This window comes from Macrobrachium nipponense, chromosome 4 (assembly GCF_015104395.2).
Source record: "Macrobrachium nipponense isolate FS-2020 chromosome 4, ASM1510439v2, whole genome shotgun sequence".
NCBI classification, from domain to species: domain Eukaryota; kingdom Metazoa; phylum Arthropoda; class Malacostraca; order Decapoda; family Palaemonidae; genus Macrobrachium; species Macrobrachium nipponense.
Genome location: NC_061100.1, coordinates 72,080,215 through 72,094,153, shown reverse-complemented (window position 1 = coordinate 72,094,153; position 13,939 = coordinate 72,080,215). Strand labels below are relative to the sequence as shown.

The window sequence follows — 13,939 nt, the reverse complement described above, 5'->3', positions numbered from 1 at the left end:
CATAAATGTTAAAAAACTAACTTCATGTTACTTGTGCCAGCCAGTACTTATAACAAAGGGTCATTTCAGCCTGGGCCATTCTTGTACTCCTTCATGACATCAAAGGAAGACAAGATCTTCACTTGGATGCTATTCTTATCGCAAATCTAGATAAGGACCCTGTCAGTCTCTTCAGGGGAGGCATCATGTCCCTGTTGATCATCTTGGAATGTGTAAAAAAATCACAAAGAATCAGATTTTTTCTTTGTGGTAACTCAGTGCAGACAGAAGAGTGTACGCTTAGAAATGATGTCCTGTACAGCCACTCAGTGGCAGGGATGCCTACTGAAGCTCAGGCTGTTGCAAAAGTTCATCATGATAAATCCGAAAAAAATATATATATATATATTGTTTTGTACATGAACTTCCCTGCCAGATATATACTTAGCTATAGTCTCCGACGTTCCGACAGAATTTCAAATCTCGCGGCACACGCGACAGGTAGGTCAGGTGGTCTACCTTACCCGCTGCTGGGTGGCGGGCGTATGAACCAATCTATCTCTCCAGCCAGATTTTTTTCTGTCGCTGAAGCGATAATCGCTGTTGTCGTTTCATTCCGATATATTCTTCATTTCTCGCTTGCCTGGAGATTGATTTGGACATTTTGGTGACGTATTCGCTCTATTTTGGCTTGGCATACGCTGATTGTGGACCGTTATTGACTTTGCGCTGGATTTTCCTGTAGAATGTCTGATTTTGATTCTGTTTCCAAAACTCCGGTTTTGTTTAGAGTATGTTTGACCGATGGATGTAAGGTGAGGTTACCGAAAGCTGCGGTTGACCCTCACACTTTCTGTGTTAAATGTAGGGGGAATGAATGTTCGTTTTAGTAACCCGTGTCAAGAGTGTGAGGTTTTGAACGAAGATGAATATAAGGCTCTTTCTTCTTATATTAGGAAACTTGAAAGGGATAGGGTACGTAAAGCTTCTTCAAGGAGTTCGAGCAGGTCGAGAATGAGTGAGAATGAAACTAACATTAATGTAGTTTTAGAACCTTCCTCCCAGGTCTCAGCTCCTGCTCCCCGCACCGAAGCCGTAGATTCGTCTTCGGAGGCGGCGGCCTCAAAAGCTTCCTTGTGACTAAGGAAGACAAGAATCTTCGTACTGATCAAGGTAAGAGTGTCAGTGATGATAAGTGCAGTGTACCCAGTGATGTGGAGGGTGCGTCTGACCGGCTCCTTAGTGCCTCCAGGCCTAGACCTCTTCCAGACTCCCAGTTCCAGTGGAGGAGGAAAAGTCGAAAGCCGCAGGAGGGCTAGGGAGAGCCCCACCGGTCAGGCGTCCCCTCGGCAGATCCTGAAGTTCGCTCCCAGGCTGCCTTGGATCGTAAGAAGAAGAATATTCTTCGTCAGTGTTTTTCGTCATCCTCTTCTCCTTCGCCGAAGCGTGGTTGGAGCTCTAAGGAGGCGTCACGCCCGTTGAAGAGGGCTGCGGAGGCTCCCTTCAGTACGTTAGCGTCCAGCCCAGAAGACTTTTCTGATGTAGCTTCCTTGCAAGCAAAGAAGCCTAGGTGATCCGGTGATCGCCCTCCTTCTCCGCTCCTCGCGCTGAGCTTGCTTCGGAAGAAGATCCTGGGGACTCTCCTTCTGAGTGTTAGCGGGCCTACAAGCTCAGATCACAGCCTTGGCGGACTCCTTGGCATCGAGATCGCGTAGAAGGAAGGATTTGTCTCTCCCTATCAAGAGATCGAGGCGCGTTTCGTCGGAAGAGCGCTCTCCTTGTAATCGGCGATCTCCTTCTTTTGAGGATACTTCTACACATCGTAACATTTCACGAGAGGAACACCACTCCCGCTCGGAGGTGTCGAGACGCCATTCGACGGATAGGCGCTCCTTGGACTATGAAGATATTTCCCAGATCGGATTCCTGCCTCGGGTAGACGCTCAGCCCCTTCTGTTTCTCCTTCGTCTAGAGTTCGTGCAAGAAGAGAGAGTCGCTCAGGTCATAGAAGACTTATTTCGTCGTCTCCGTCTCATCTTTCTTCTCCTCGTCTTCTCAGAGAACCTAGGGAATGCCCTTCTGAAAGTAGGCGCACTTCTCCTTCCGACTACTGTCGTCGGGCGTCGGATAACGTGACTGGTAGGCGCTCATTGCATGGAGTTCGCTCCTCCCCTGTAAGACATCAAGAGTCTAGTAGGAGCCCTGCTCCTGGTAAGCGTCCTTCTTTTAGTAGCTGTTCTCCTGGAGAAAGACGCCTTGATCCTCGTTTGCTTCGTTCTCCTAGTAGGCGCTCTTCGTTCTCGAGACTCCCTACTCCTGATCGGTCTCCTCTTGCTAGAAGTCAAGAACGCCTCAAGCGCCCTGCTTCTGTTAGGCGCTCGGAGCCTTACAGACGTTTCGCCCCTTGGTAAGGACCAAGATCTCGCCGAACGCCCTGTTCGTTAAGCGCTCGGAGCATAGCAGCCGCTCTCCGCTTCGTAGGCATCAAGAGCCTCTCAAGCGCCCTGCTCCTGAAAGGCGCCCTATTTTTAGCAACGTTTCGCCGCTTGGTAGGCGCCAGGATTCCACTAAGCGCCCTGTGACAGATAGGCGCTCGGCGCCTAGTAGCCGCTCTTTCTCTACGATCGGCGCCAGGATTTTAGTAGGCGCTCTCCCTCTCGTAGTTTTCCCCTAGGGATAGACGTGGTCCTTTTCTAGGGAAAGGAGTCCTTCCTCTTTTGCTGTTAAGAGTTTGTCTGCATTTAGGAAGGAATGCGAGTTTAGACAAGAATTTTTCGGATAAGCGTCCTTCTTTTACAACTCGTCGTTCTCCTGTACGCCTCTCTACTTTGGAATCTTCTCCTCATTCAAGACGTTTTGTCTCCTTCATCGCACTGTACCCCAGCTAGGAAATCATCTAAGGATTCTCATAAGGATCCTCATCCCTGCCCTTCTCCTCTTCAAGAAGACCAGGAAGCCTCTGAGGAAGAAACTAATACATTGGCAACAGTTTCTTCGTACAAGAAGCTCACAGAGCTTCTCCTTCAGGAGTTCGGGGAGTCTTTGAGCCCTACTGCTCCTCCTTCTCCACACTCGTTGTTCTCCACAGCGAAAGCAACGAAAGGATCTTCGTGTGTGAGAATAAACCGACTCTTTCTATGAAGAAAGCGCTCAAGAGTTTCGGTTCATGGATGCGTACTAAAGAAGAAGGGGGAAAACTATGTTTGCCTTCCCTCCGTCGAAGCTTTCAGGACGGACAGGATTTTGGTATGAGACAGGAGAACCCTTGGGACTGGGCCTTCCGTCTTCAGCTGACGCAGATTTTTCGGCACTAGTAGACGCCACTAGAAGATCAGCTTTGAATTCGGCCACTACGTGGGCAATGAATGAAATAGATCACATTCTCAAAAGGCATTTTTAGAGTCTTGGAAGTTTTCAACTTTCTCGATTGGTCCCTCGGAGTCCTAGCCAAGAAAACTCAAGGACCGGACACGTTTTCTCCGGAGGATTTGAATTGTGTCTTATCCTGTATGGATAAATTGGTGAGGGATGGGGCCAGCGAAATAGCTTCACTGTTTGGAGCAGGGGTCTTGAAGAAAAGATCAGTATTTTGCTCATTTTTAACAAAGTCTGTCTCACATGCTCAGAGATCGTCTTTGCTTTTTGCACCTCTCTCTACGCAGCTGTTTCCTAAACACCTGGTTCAAGACATTTCGAAGGCTCTCTCTGCCAAAGCTACGCAGGACCTTCTAGCGCAGTCTGCAAGGAAGCCGCTCCCTACCTTCCAGACTAAGACGAAGAAAGCTAAGCCGACCTCTCAGGAACCCGGAACCCTTTCGAGGGCTTCTACCTCTAGATCCTCTTCGTTCAGAGGTCGGAAACCAAATAGAAGAGGGAGGACTTTTACGAAGTCAATCAAACCTCCCAAGTAAGACTCAAGTCCTTCAGACAACTGTAGGCGCCAGGCTTTTACAGTTTGCAGAAGTCTGGGCCCAGAAAGACGACAGATGCCTGACCCTGTCAATTTTGAGGAAGGGCTATCTCATCCCGTTCTCTTCGAGGCCTCCCTTGACGAATACCCCGAGGGAGTTGACGGCCAGATACAGGGACCACATCATGAATCAAGCCCTCCGACTAGCGGTAGATCAGATGCTGGAAAAGGAGGCGATCGAACTAGTGGCAGATCATCTTTCGGCAGGCTTTTACAACCGCCTGTTCCTAGTTCCGAAATCCTCAGGGGGATGGAGACCGGTGTTGGATGTAAGCGCCCTGAACTTCTTCGTCGAAAAGAAGAAGTTCACGATGGAGACCACTGCCTCGGTGTTAGCAGCACTCCGTCCAGGGGACTGGATGGTGTCCTTGGACTTACAGGACGCTTACTTCCACGTACCAATCCATCCTTCCTCGAGGAAGTTTCTAAGATTCATGATGGGGGGAAGAATCTTCCAATTCAGGGCCCTGTGTTTTGGCCTCTCCACGGCCCCCCAAGTCTTTACGGCCATCATGAGGAATGTGGCACAATGGCTTCACCTAGAAGGGGTGAGGATTTCGCTCTATCTCGACGATTGGCTTATAAGGGCCAATTCCAGAGATCGTTGTCTGAAGGACTTGAAGAAAACCCTGGATTTGACTTATTCCTTAGGACTTCTGGTCAATCTGCAGAAGTCAAGTCTGATTCCCGCTCAAGAGTGCGTTTATCTGGGGATCCAGATGAACTCTCTGAGTTTTCGGGCTTTTCCGTCACAGGAGAGGATAGCCCGGGGACTCGAAAAAGTAACAACCTTCTTAGGGAAAGAAGTATGCACAGTGAGGGAGTGGATGAGTCTGCTGGGGACGCTCTCCTCACTGGAGCAATTTGTTTCCCTAGGAAGGTTGCACCTGAGACCGCTCCAATTCTTTCTTCATCGGAATTGGAGTCGTCCTTCTCAGGATTTGAAGTTCTCCCTGTCAATTTCTCTTCAAATCAAGAAGGAGTTAGCATGGTGGGCGGATCCCAACAAGTTCTCGCAGGGACTGCCGCTTCAATCCCAGAACCCCAGCCTGGTGTTGTTCTCCGATGCGTCGGAAACAGGTTGGGGGGCGACTCTGGGAACCAAGGAGGTGTCAGGAACCTGGGTGGGGGACCAGTCTTCCTGGCACATCAACAGGAAAGAACTAATAGCCGTGTGGCTTGCTCTGAAGGAGTTCGAGTCAGATGTGACAGGAGCAGTTGTGCAAATAAACTCGGACAACACCACGGCTCTGGCATACATCAGGAAACAGGGGGGGACGCATTCCTTCTCTCTGTACGAAACAGCAAGAGATCTTCTTCTGTGGACAGAAGAAAGGGGGATAAAACTTCTCACCAGATTCGTACAGGGAGAAAGGAATGTAAGGGCAGATCTCCTCAGCAGGAAAGATCAGGTCCTTCCCACAGAGTGGACTCTGCACCAAGATGTTTGCCAGAGCCTTTGGAAGTTGTGGGGCAGGCCTCTCTTAGACCTGTTTGCAACTTCAAAGAACAAAAGACTGGATCGGTATTGCTCGCCCATCTCGGATCCAGGAGCAATAGGGATAGAACGCTCTCCTACTCGATTGGAAGGACTCGATGTATACGCGTTTCCCACCCCCCTTCAAGATTCTGGGGTTGACTTTAAAAAAGTTCGCAGAGTCAGATTCCGCGAGGATGACTTTGATAGCTCCCTTTTGGCCAGCACAAGATTGGTTCACAGAGGTGCTGGAATGGCTAGTGGATTTTCCAAGATCGCTTCCTCTAAGGAGCGATCTACTCAGACAGCCCCACTTCGACAGGTGCCACAAAAACCTCCCCGCTCTCAGTCTGACTGGCTTCAGACTGTCCAGAAACTGGTCAGAGCGAAAGGCTTTTCGTCAGCATGCTGCTAAGGCAATCGCTAGAGCGAGGAGGTCTTCCACCTTACGAGTGTACCAGTCGAAGTGGGATGTCTTCAGAAGATGGTGCAAGAGGAATAACGTTTCCTCTTCCAGTACCTCTGTGAATCAAATTGCAGACTTCTTTTTATTCTTATTAAGACAAGAATGTGGCTTAGTCGTTTCGACGATTAAAGGCTATCGTAGTATGTTGCGCGAATGTCTTCAGGCACAGGGGCAACTTATCGGAAGATAAGGACCTACAGGACCTTATTAGGTCTTTTGATACAACGAAAATGCAGTCTCCTAAGACAACCTAGCTGGAATTGGATGTAGTCCTCAATTCCTTGGGTCCTCTAGGTTGAACCCCCATTCAGCCTCATTCAGAGACCTTACCAGGAGACTGGGTTTTTGATGCTTCTAGCTTCCGCCAGAAGAGTGAGTGAGCTTCAGGCGATTGATGGTAATGTGGGTTTTAAGGAGGACTCTCTCATTTGCTCTTTCCTTCCTGGTTTTCTTGCAAAGAATGAGAACCCATCAAGTCCATGGCCCAAGAACTTCGAGATTCGTGGGTTATCTTCTTTGGTAGGAGAAGAACCCGAGAGAACTCTTTGCCCAGTGAGAAAAAGAGCCTACTCGTCCATTGTCGAAGAACGCATTGTCTTCTTCTTGAGAAGCCTCATCAAAGAAGCACACGGATCCTGCAGAGAAGAACATCTTAGGCTTCTTAAAGTGAAAGCACACGAAGTAAGAGCCATAGCAACTTCTCTTGCTTTCAACAAGAATATGTCCGTGCGAAATCTGATGGAGACAACATTCTGGAGATGTCAGTCAGTGTTCGCGAACCACTACTTACGTGATGTGAGAATCACTTACGAAAAATGCTTCGCCTTGGGCCCGTACGTATCTGCGGATTCAGTGCTGGGGCAGGGAGCTGGAACTCATCCTGTTTAGTAGTATAAATTTTTCCCCCTTGTATTTGTTGTTGTTGGTTGCCTTAAAGAGGATGCATGAAGGCATCTCTTTAGGTCGTAATACTAATCTTTAGTAGTTTGGTTAGGTGGTCTGATGAGTGTGGCTCCTTGCAGTAGTAGTGGTTAGGACCTGTTAAGATAGGGACGAACTCCCTTTAACAGGATCCGACTTGGATTCTACCACACAAAGGGATCATATATCCCAGTGGTAGATCCGAGAGTCTTTCAGCATCAGGTCACGTCCTAGCTGTAGCTCTCCAGGCAACGCAGACTCAGAGACAATATCAATGAAGTCTTCTGCCTGAACAGGTAAGAACCAAGGTTATTTATATCCTACAACATCAGTTGTTTCTTATCTCTCCTTATTACTTTAGCTGTCTCTTACCCTCCACCAAGGGTGCCAATCAGCTAAGTATATATCTGGCAGGGAAGTTCATGTACAAAAATGATATTGTTAAACTACAATAAAGTTTTGTACATACTTACCTGGCAGATATATACGTCTAATGGCCCACCCAGCCTCCCCTCAGGAGACAGGTGAAAGAAAAAATCTGGCTGGAGAGATAGATTGGTTCATACGCCCGCCACCCAGCGGCGGGTAAGGTAGACCACCTGACCTACCTGTCGCGTGTGCCGCGAGATTTGAAATTCTGTCGGAACGTCGGAGACTATAGCTAAGTATATATCTGCCAGGTAAGTATGTACAAAACTTTATTGTAGTTTAACAATATCATTTTTCAGTATTTTTTTATGATGTACGTATGTAAAACTTTGGTGTTGAGTGATTGTATGTAGACCCGTGGGTGACTTTGCATAGATTTCCAGCTAATATCTTTTTGGTTTACAAAAGATAACTTGTATAATTTTGGTGTTGCATGCTTTCCAGTAAAACTTTGTTAGCCAGAATTAAAAGATCTTTGGAATGTAACAAGAGATTCATATTTGTTGGGGAATGAGAAGTAACTATTATATTGTTGGTTATAGCTGTACAGCAAAGTTGTAGTACATTTTTAGACTGCCTAAGTTGTAAGGAAAATATTTTTCCACTAAGCATTTCAAGTTTTAAAATTATTGTGTACAGCAGTATTCAAAAAACTAAAAAATATGATGTAAATTGTATGAAAACTTTGTAGGCGTATAGGAAAAAGGTCAGTGAATGTCCAACTTTATTATTTGAAGTCTTATAAGATGAGAATTACAATATTTAAAAGATTTGTTGGTATAACAGCTGATATTTTTCATGTTTCTTTACAGACGAGAGATAGAAATTAAAAATGAGAGTGTGTATGACTTCCACGAAGAAGGTGATAGTGATGAAAGAGATCCACCAGGTCTTATGATAGATGAAACACCTCGGCGCAAGGGCTCTAGGCATAATGCTCAGGAACCTCTAAAGATCAAATTGAGTTGTAAGTTCCACTTTGTATAGTTTTACATATTTGACATGAATATTTATTTAAGCGCCTCAGTGGTGTGATCGGTATGTTCTTGGCCTGCCACCTTGGTGGCTGCGAGTCCAATTCTCAGGCATTCCACTGAGGGGTTAGAGATGTGTATTTCTTGTGATAGAAGTTCACTCTTGACATGGTTTGGAAGTCACGTAAAGCTGTTGGTCCCGTTGCTGAATAACCTCTGGTTCCATGCAACATAAAACCACCAAACAAACAAAGACATGAATATTTAATCCCTGCATTATATCTGATTAACGTGATGTTTAGGTATGGCCTAAGTAAAGGTTTGATAGTGTTACTATTAAGTAAATTATTTCTAAATTTACATGAGAGAGTAGAATAGACTTGTTTTTATTGGGAGTACTAAAAGTCCTTTAAAGATTTCTAATTCAGTCTGATTCTGAGTTTTTTAAAGAATGATTTTATTTTAACTCCAAATATTTCAGATACTTTGAGTTACATTTGGGAGCTATAGAACATTTTGGTTTTAATTTTCTTCTTGAGTGTAGAAACAAGGAGACTTGTTACTGTGCATGTAAGTAATATCAACCTTCTCAACTTTTATTTTATAATAGCTGGGGTTTTAGTTGTATAAACAATAATTGAGATGAGTTTATTGACAAGAGCCAACGAAATTTGGAAAATTTGCAGTGACGGGAGCTGAAGTAGTTTGTGGAGAAACTGTTGATGTTGCTGGTGAAGTGGAAGTTGCCCCAGCGCACAATGGAATTGACGAGCTGTTGCGAGCTTCAGCATATGCACCAGACTATAATCAAGATTCTCCCGCTCGTATGGATGAATTAGAGTAAGTGTTCATTTTGTGGGAAATGGGGAGAATATAAGTATGTATATTTTGTAGGTAGAATGCTTAGGAGAACATATGAGATTGTATTTTGTATGTGTGAATAGTCATGTCATACAGTGATCCCCCCGTATTCGCGCGGGGGATGTGTACCAGACACCCCCGTGAATAGTTAAAATCCGCGAATAGTTAGAACCCCCATTAAAAATGCTTATAACTGCCTATCTTGAAAGTTCAGATACCAAATAAAATCCTACTTCAATATACCTACAATTACTAACTTATTACTGTATTAATCTTTGAGGTTATATTATTAGTATCATTTCAAAGTCATCTTAACCCTCTTACGCCGATTGGACGTATTAAACGTCGAGTCAAATGTCTCCCGTATGCCGATTGGACGTATCATACGTCGGCTCAAAAAAGTTTTTTTAAAAATTCGCGGAAAAATACTTATAGGCTACCAGCCGAAAACTTTTGTATCACGCGCCTTGGGGGATGCTGGGAGTTCACGGATCAAGGCGTTGTTTTTGTTTACAATCGCTACGCAGGCGCGCAAGCGCGAATTTCTTTCTTATCGCACTAAAAAGTATCAGTGACACATCTCGGAAATTATTTCGTCACTTTGACATAATTATTGCACCATTTTAAATTATCCTTTACATGAAGTATTATATATGAAAATGTGCGCAATTTCATGCACAATACAACTAAAAAATACTCATGATTGTAGCTTTTATCAGTTTTGAAATATATTTTCATATAAATAACGATAAGTGCAAAAATTTCAACCTTCGGTCAACTTTGACTCTACAGAAATGGTCGAGAAACGCAATTGTAAGCTAAAACTCTTACATTATAGTAATATTCAATCATTTGCCTTCATTTTGCAACAAATTGGACGTCTCTAGCACAATATTTCGATTTATGGTGAATTTATGAAAAAACTTTTTCCTTACGTTAGTGCGATAACTCTTCCGATAAATTTTTTCGTGCGATTGTCCTAATGTTTGCACACCTTTTAAATTTGCCGTTACATAAAGTTTTATATATGGAAATGTGCGCAATTTCATGCAAAATACAACAAAAAACAACCCATGGTTGTAGCTTTTATCAGTTTTGAAATATTTTTCATATAAATAACGTTAAGTGCAAAAATTTCAACTTTCGGTCAACTTTGACTCTACCGAAATGGTCGAAAAACGCAATTGTAAGCTAAAACTCTTATATTCTAGTAATATTCAATCATTTACCTTAATTTTGCAACGACTTGGAAGTCTCTAGCACAATATTTCGATTTATGGTGAATTTATGAAAAAAAAAAACATTACGTTCGCGCGGTAACTTCCGAAAAAATCAAAATTTTTTTTTTTTTTGTGCGATTGTCGAAATGTTTGCACCATTTAAAATTAGCTGTTACATAAAGTTTTATATATGAAAATGTGCGTAATTTCATGTAGAATACAACTAAAAATGATTGAAGGTTGTAGCTTTTCTCCTTTTTTCGAAATATTTGCATATAAATCATGATGAAATAGAAAAAAAAAACCACGTTCGGTCAAATTTGACTCTACCGAAATAGTTGAAAAACGCAATTGTAAGCTAAACTCTTACGGCCTAGTAATATTTCTGTCATTTTTCTTCATTTTGAAACAAATTTGAAGTCTCTAAAACAATATTGTGATTTTATGTGAATTTTTGAAAAATATATTTACCTTCACTCCGCGCGCCGATTCGCGGCCGCAAGTCTCCGAAATACGTACATGGCATTATCCTAATATTTGCTCCTTTTCATATTAGCCTTTTTATAGAGTTTCATATATCAAAATGTGCGCAAATTCATGAAAAATACAATATAAAATAATTGAAGGTTGTAGCTTTTTTCCATCTTCGAAATATGTCCATATAAAAAAATATATATATTAAAAATTTCGACATTCGGTCAAATTAACTCGTCCGAAATGGTCGAAATCTGCAATTCTAATCTCAAAACTCTTACAGTATCGTAATATTTCAATCATTCGTCTTAATTTTGAAACAAATTGAAGTCTCTAGAACATTATTTAGAATTACGGTGAATTTTTGAAAATAACATTTTTTAACGTCCGCTCGTTACGAATTCGTACATCATTTTGTGATAATATTTTTCCGGTGTTGCTTTTATTGTTTTACAATGTATTATAATCAAAATGATTGCAATTTAGTGTACAATACAACGCAAAAAAAAAAGTAAACTGGTTTAGCTTTGACCGTTTTCTGCACAGCGTGATTTGAAATACAATTATGTATGAATTTATTTTTTTTCGCTACCATATATCGCATTATTTACATATGATAATGATATTATTTTTTCATTTTCGATGGTTGCATTCTAAACTTCAGGCAATGACAAAAAAAAGGAGCCAAAAATGAACTCTTAATCTTCAAAAGTACGCGCGCTGTAATTTTTTTGAAAAAATTATTTTTTCCACTTCCGCGCTCACTCCAAACCAGGCCCGGCATACGGGAGACGTTTTGATTTTTAGGGCTCCGGCGTAAGAGGGTTAAACATTTTACCATTAAAAATATCAGTCAATAACTCCCCCTCCCTCCTTCCTCCAAGTGGATAAAAAGACTGGGAATTGCTATTTTTTATTAATCTTATAAGGTAAATCATTTATTCATATTACAAAACAAATAATCACACGTAAGTAAGAGAGATAGAGAGAGAGTGTGTTATTGTTTAATCTCATTAAACTTAATATTATTTGAAAACTAGTACTGTATACTTTTATTATTTCACCATAAAATGTAGTAATGCCTTTAAAGATATACTGTATACATAAACTTCCATGCCAAACAGAGGGTGAGAGTTACCACTATGACATGCGTATCTCGTGTGGCAAGAGAGAGAGAGAGAGAGAGAGAGAGAGAGAGAGAGAGAGAGAGAGAGTTATCCTTATTTAAAAGTGAAATGGATAGATTATTGTATTTCTTTAAAATACTATCACATATGAATTTTTAAATTAGTTATATTATTAACCCTTAAACGCCTAAGGGGTATAATAAAAATCGTCTCGCGTATGCCTAGGGGGTCTCGGAGTGAGCGCCGAAGCGGAAAAAATATTTTTTACAAAAAATCAGAGCGCACTTAGTTTTCAAGATTAAGAGTTCATTTTTGGCTCCTTTTTTTGTCATTGCCTGAAGTTTAGTATGCAACCATCAGAAATGAAAAATAATATAATTATCATATAGTATAAATAATGCGATATATGATAGCGCGAAAACAAAATTTCATATATAATTGTATTCAAATCGCGCTGTGAGCAGAACGGTTAAAGCTAATGAGTTAATTTTTTTTCATTGTATTGTACACTAAATTGCTATCATTTTGGCATATAATACATTGTAAAACAATCAAAGCAACACAGAGAAAATATTAGCACAAAATGATGCATATATTCTTAATGCGAGGATGTAAAAAAATGTTTTTTTTCAAAAATTCACCATAAATCTAAATATTGTTCTAGAGACTTCCAATTTGTTTCAAAATGAAGATAAATGATTGAATATTACTATACTGTAAGAGTTTTAGCTTTCAATTTCAGTTTTTGACCATTTTGGACGAGTTAAAATTGACCAAATGTCTAATTTTTTTATAGATTTTTTTATATGCAAATATTTCAAAAATAAGAAAAGCTACAACCTTCAATTATTTTTTGTTGTATTTTACATGAAATTGCACACATTTTCATATATAAAACTCTATGAAACGCCTAATATGAAATGGAGCAAATATTAGGAGAATGCGACGTACGCATTTCGGAGATTTGCGGCGGAGAATCCGCGTGCGGAGGGAAGGAAAGTTTTTTTTAAATTCACCATAAATCTAAATATTGTGCTAGAGACTTCGAATTTGTTTAAAAATGAAGATAAATGACTGAATATTACTAGACTGTAAGAGTTTTAGCTTACAATTGGGTTTTTCGACTATTTCGGTAGAGTCAAAGTTGACCGAACAGGTTTTTTTTTTTTATTTATCGTGATTTATATGCAAATATTTCGTAAATGAGAAAAGCTACTACCTTCAATTATTTTTTGTTGTATTCTACATGAAATTGTGCACACTTTCATATATAAAACATTATGTAACGGCTAATTTAAAATGGTGCAAACATTACGACAATCGCACGTATGATTTTTTCGGAGGAGTTACCGCGCGGACGTAAGGAAAATGTTTTTTTTTTTTTTTTTTCCATAAATTCACCATACATCAAAATATTGTCCTAGAGACTTCCAATTTGTTGCAAAATGAAGGTAAATGATTGAATATTACTAAAATATAAGAGTTTTAGCTTACAATTGCATTTTCCGACCATTTCGGTAGTCAAAGTTGACCGAAGGTTGAAATTTTGGCACATCATTATTTATATTAAAATATTTCAAAATTGATAAAAACTACAATCATGAGTATTTTTTTTTTTTTTTGTATTCTTCATGAAAATGCGCATATTTTCATATATAATACTCCATATAACGGCTAATTTAATTGGTGCAAAAATTATGTCAAAGTGACGAAATAGTTTCCGAGATGTGTCACTGATACTTTTTAGTGCGATAACAAAGAAATTCACGCTTGCGCGCCTGCGTAATGATTGTAAACAAAACAAAACCTTGATCCGTGAACTCCCAGCATCCCCCAAGGCGCGTGATTCAAAAGTTTTCGGCTGGTAGCCTATAAGTATTTTTTTCTGCGAATTTTAAAAAAAAACTTTTCTATCTCAAGGGTAAAATTACGTCCGGTCGGCACCCAAAAGACAATTTATCTCGACGTAAAATACATCCAATAGGCATTTAAGGATAATATTATTATCATTTAAGGGATAATATTATTATCGTTTATTGAG

At 41.0% G+C, this 13,939-nt stretch overlaps 2 protein-coding genes across 2 annotated transcripts in view; both read left to right on the top strand.

Moving 5' to 3' along the window:
- LOC135210648 (lysine-specific demethylase 7B-like) overlaps nucleotides 1-9,060 on the top strand; it is a 60,657-nt gene extending 51,597 nt beyond the window's left edge. Inside the window, exons 13-14 of the mRNA XM_064243434.1 lie at nucleotides 8,055-8,209; nucleotides 8,903-9,060. Coding sequence (XP_064099504.1) covers nucleotides 8,055-8,209; nucleotides 8,903-9,060 — 313 coding nt within the window. The remainder of the gene's footprint in view (nucleotides 1-8,054; nucleotides 8,210-8,902) is intronic.
- LOC135210947 (exosome complex component RRP4-like) overlaps nucleotides 1-13,939 on the top strand; it is a 602,376-nt gene that overhangs the window by 278,801 nt on the left and 309,636 nt on the right.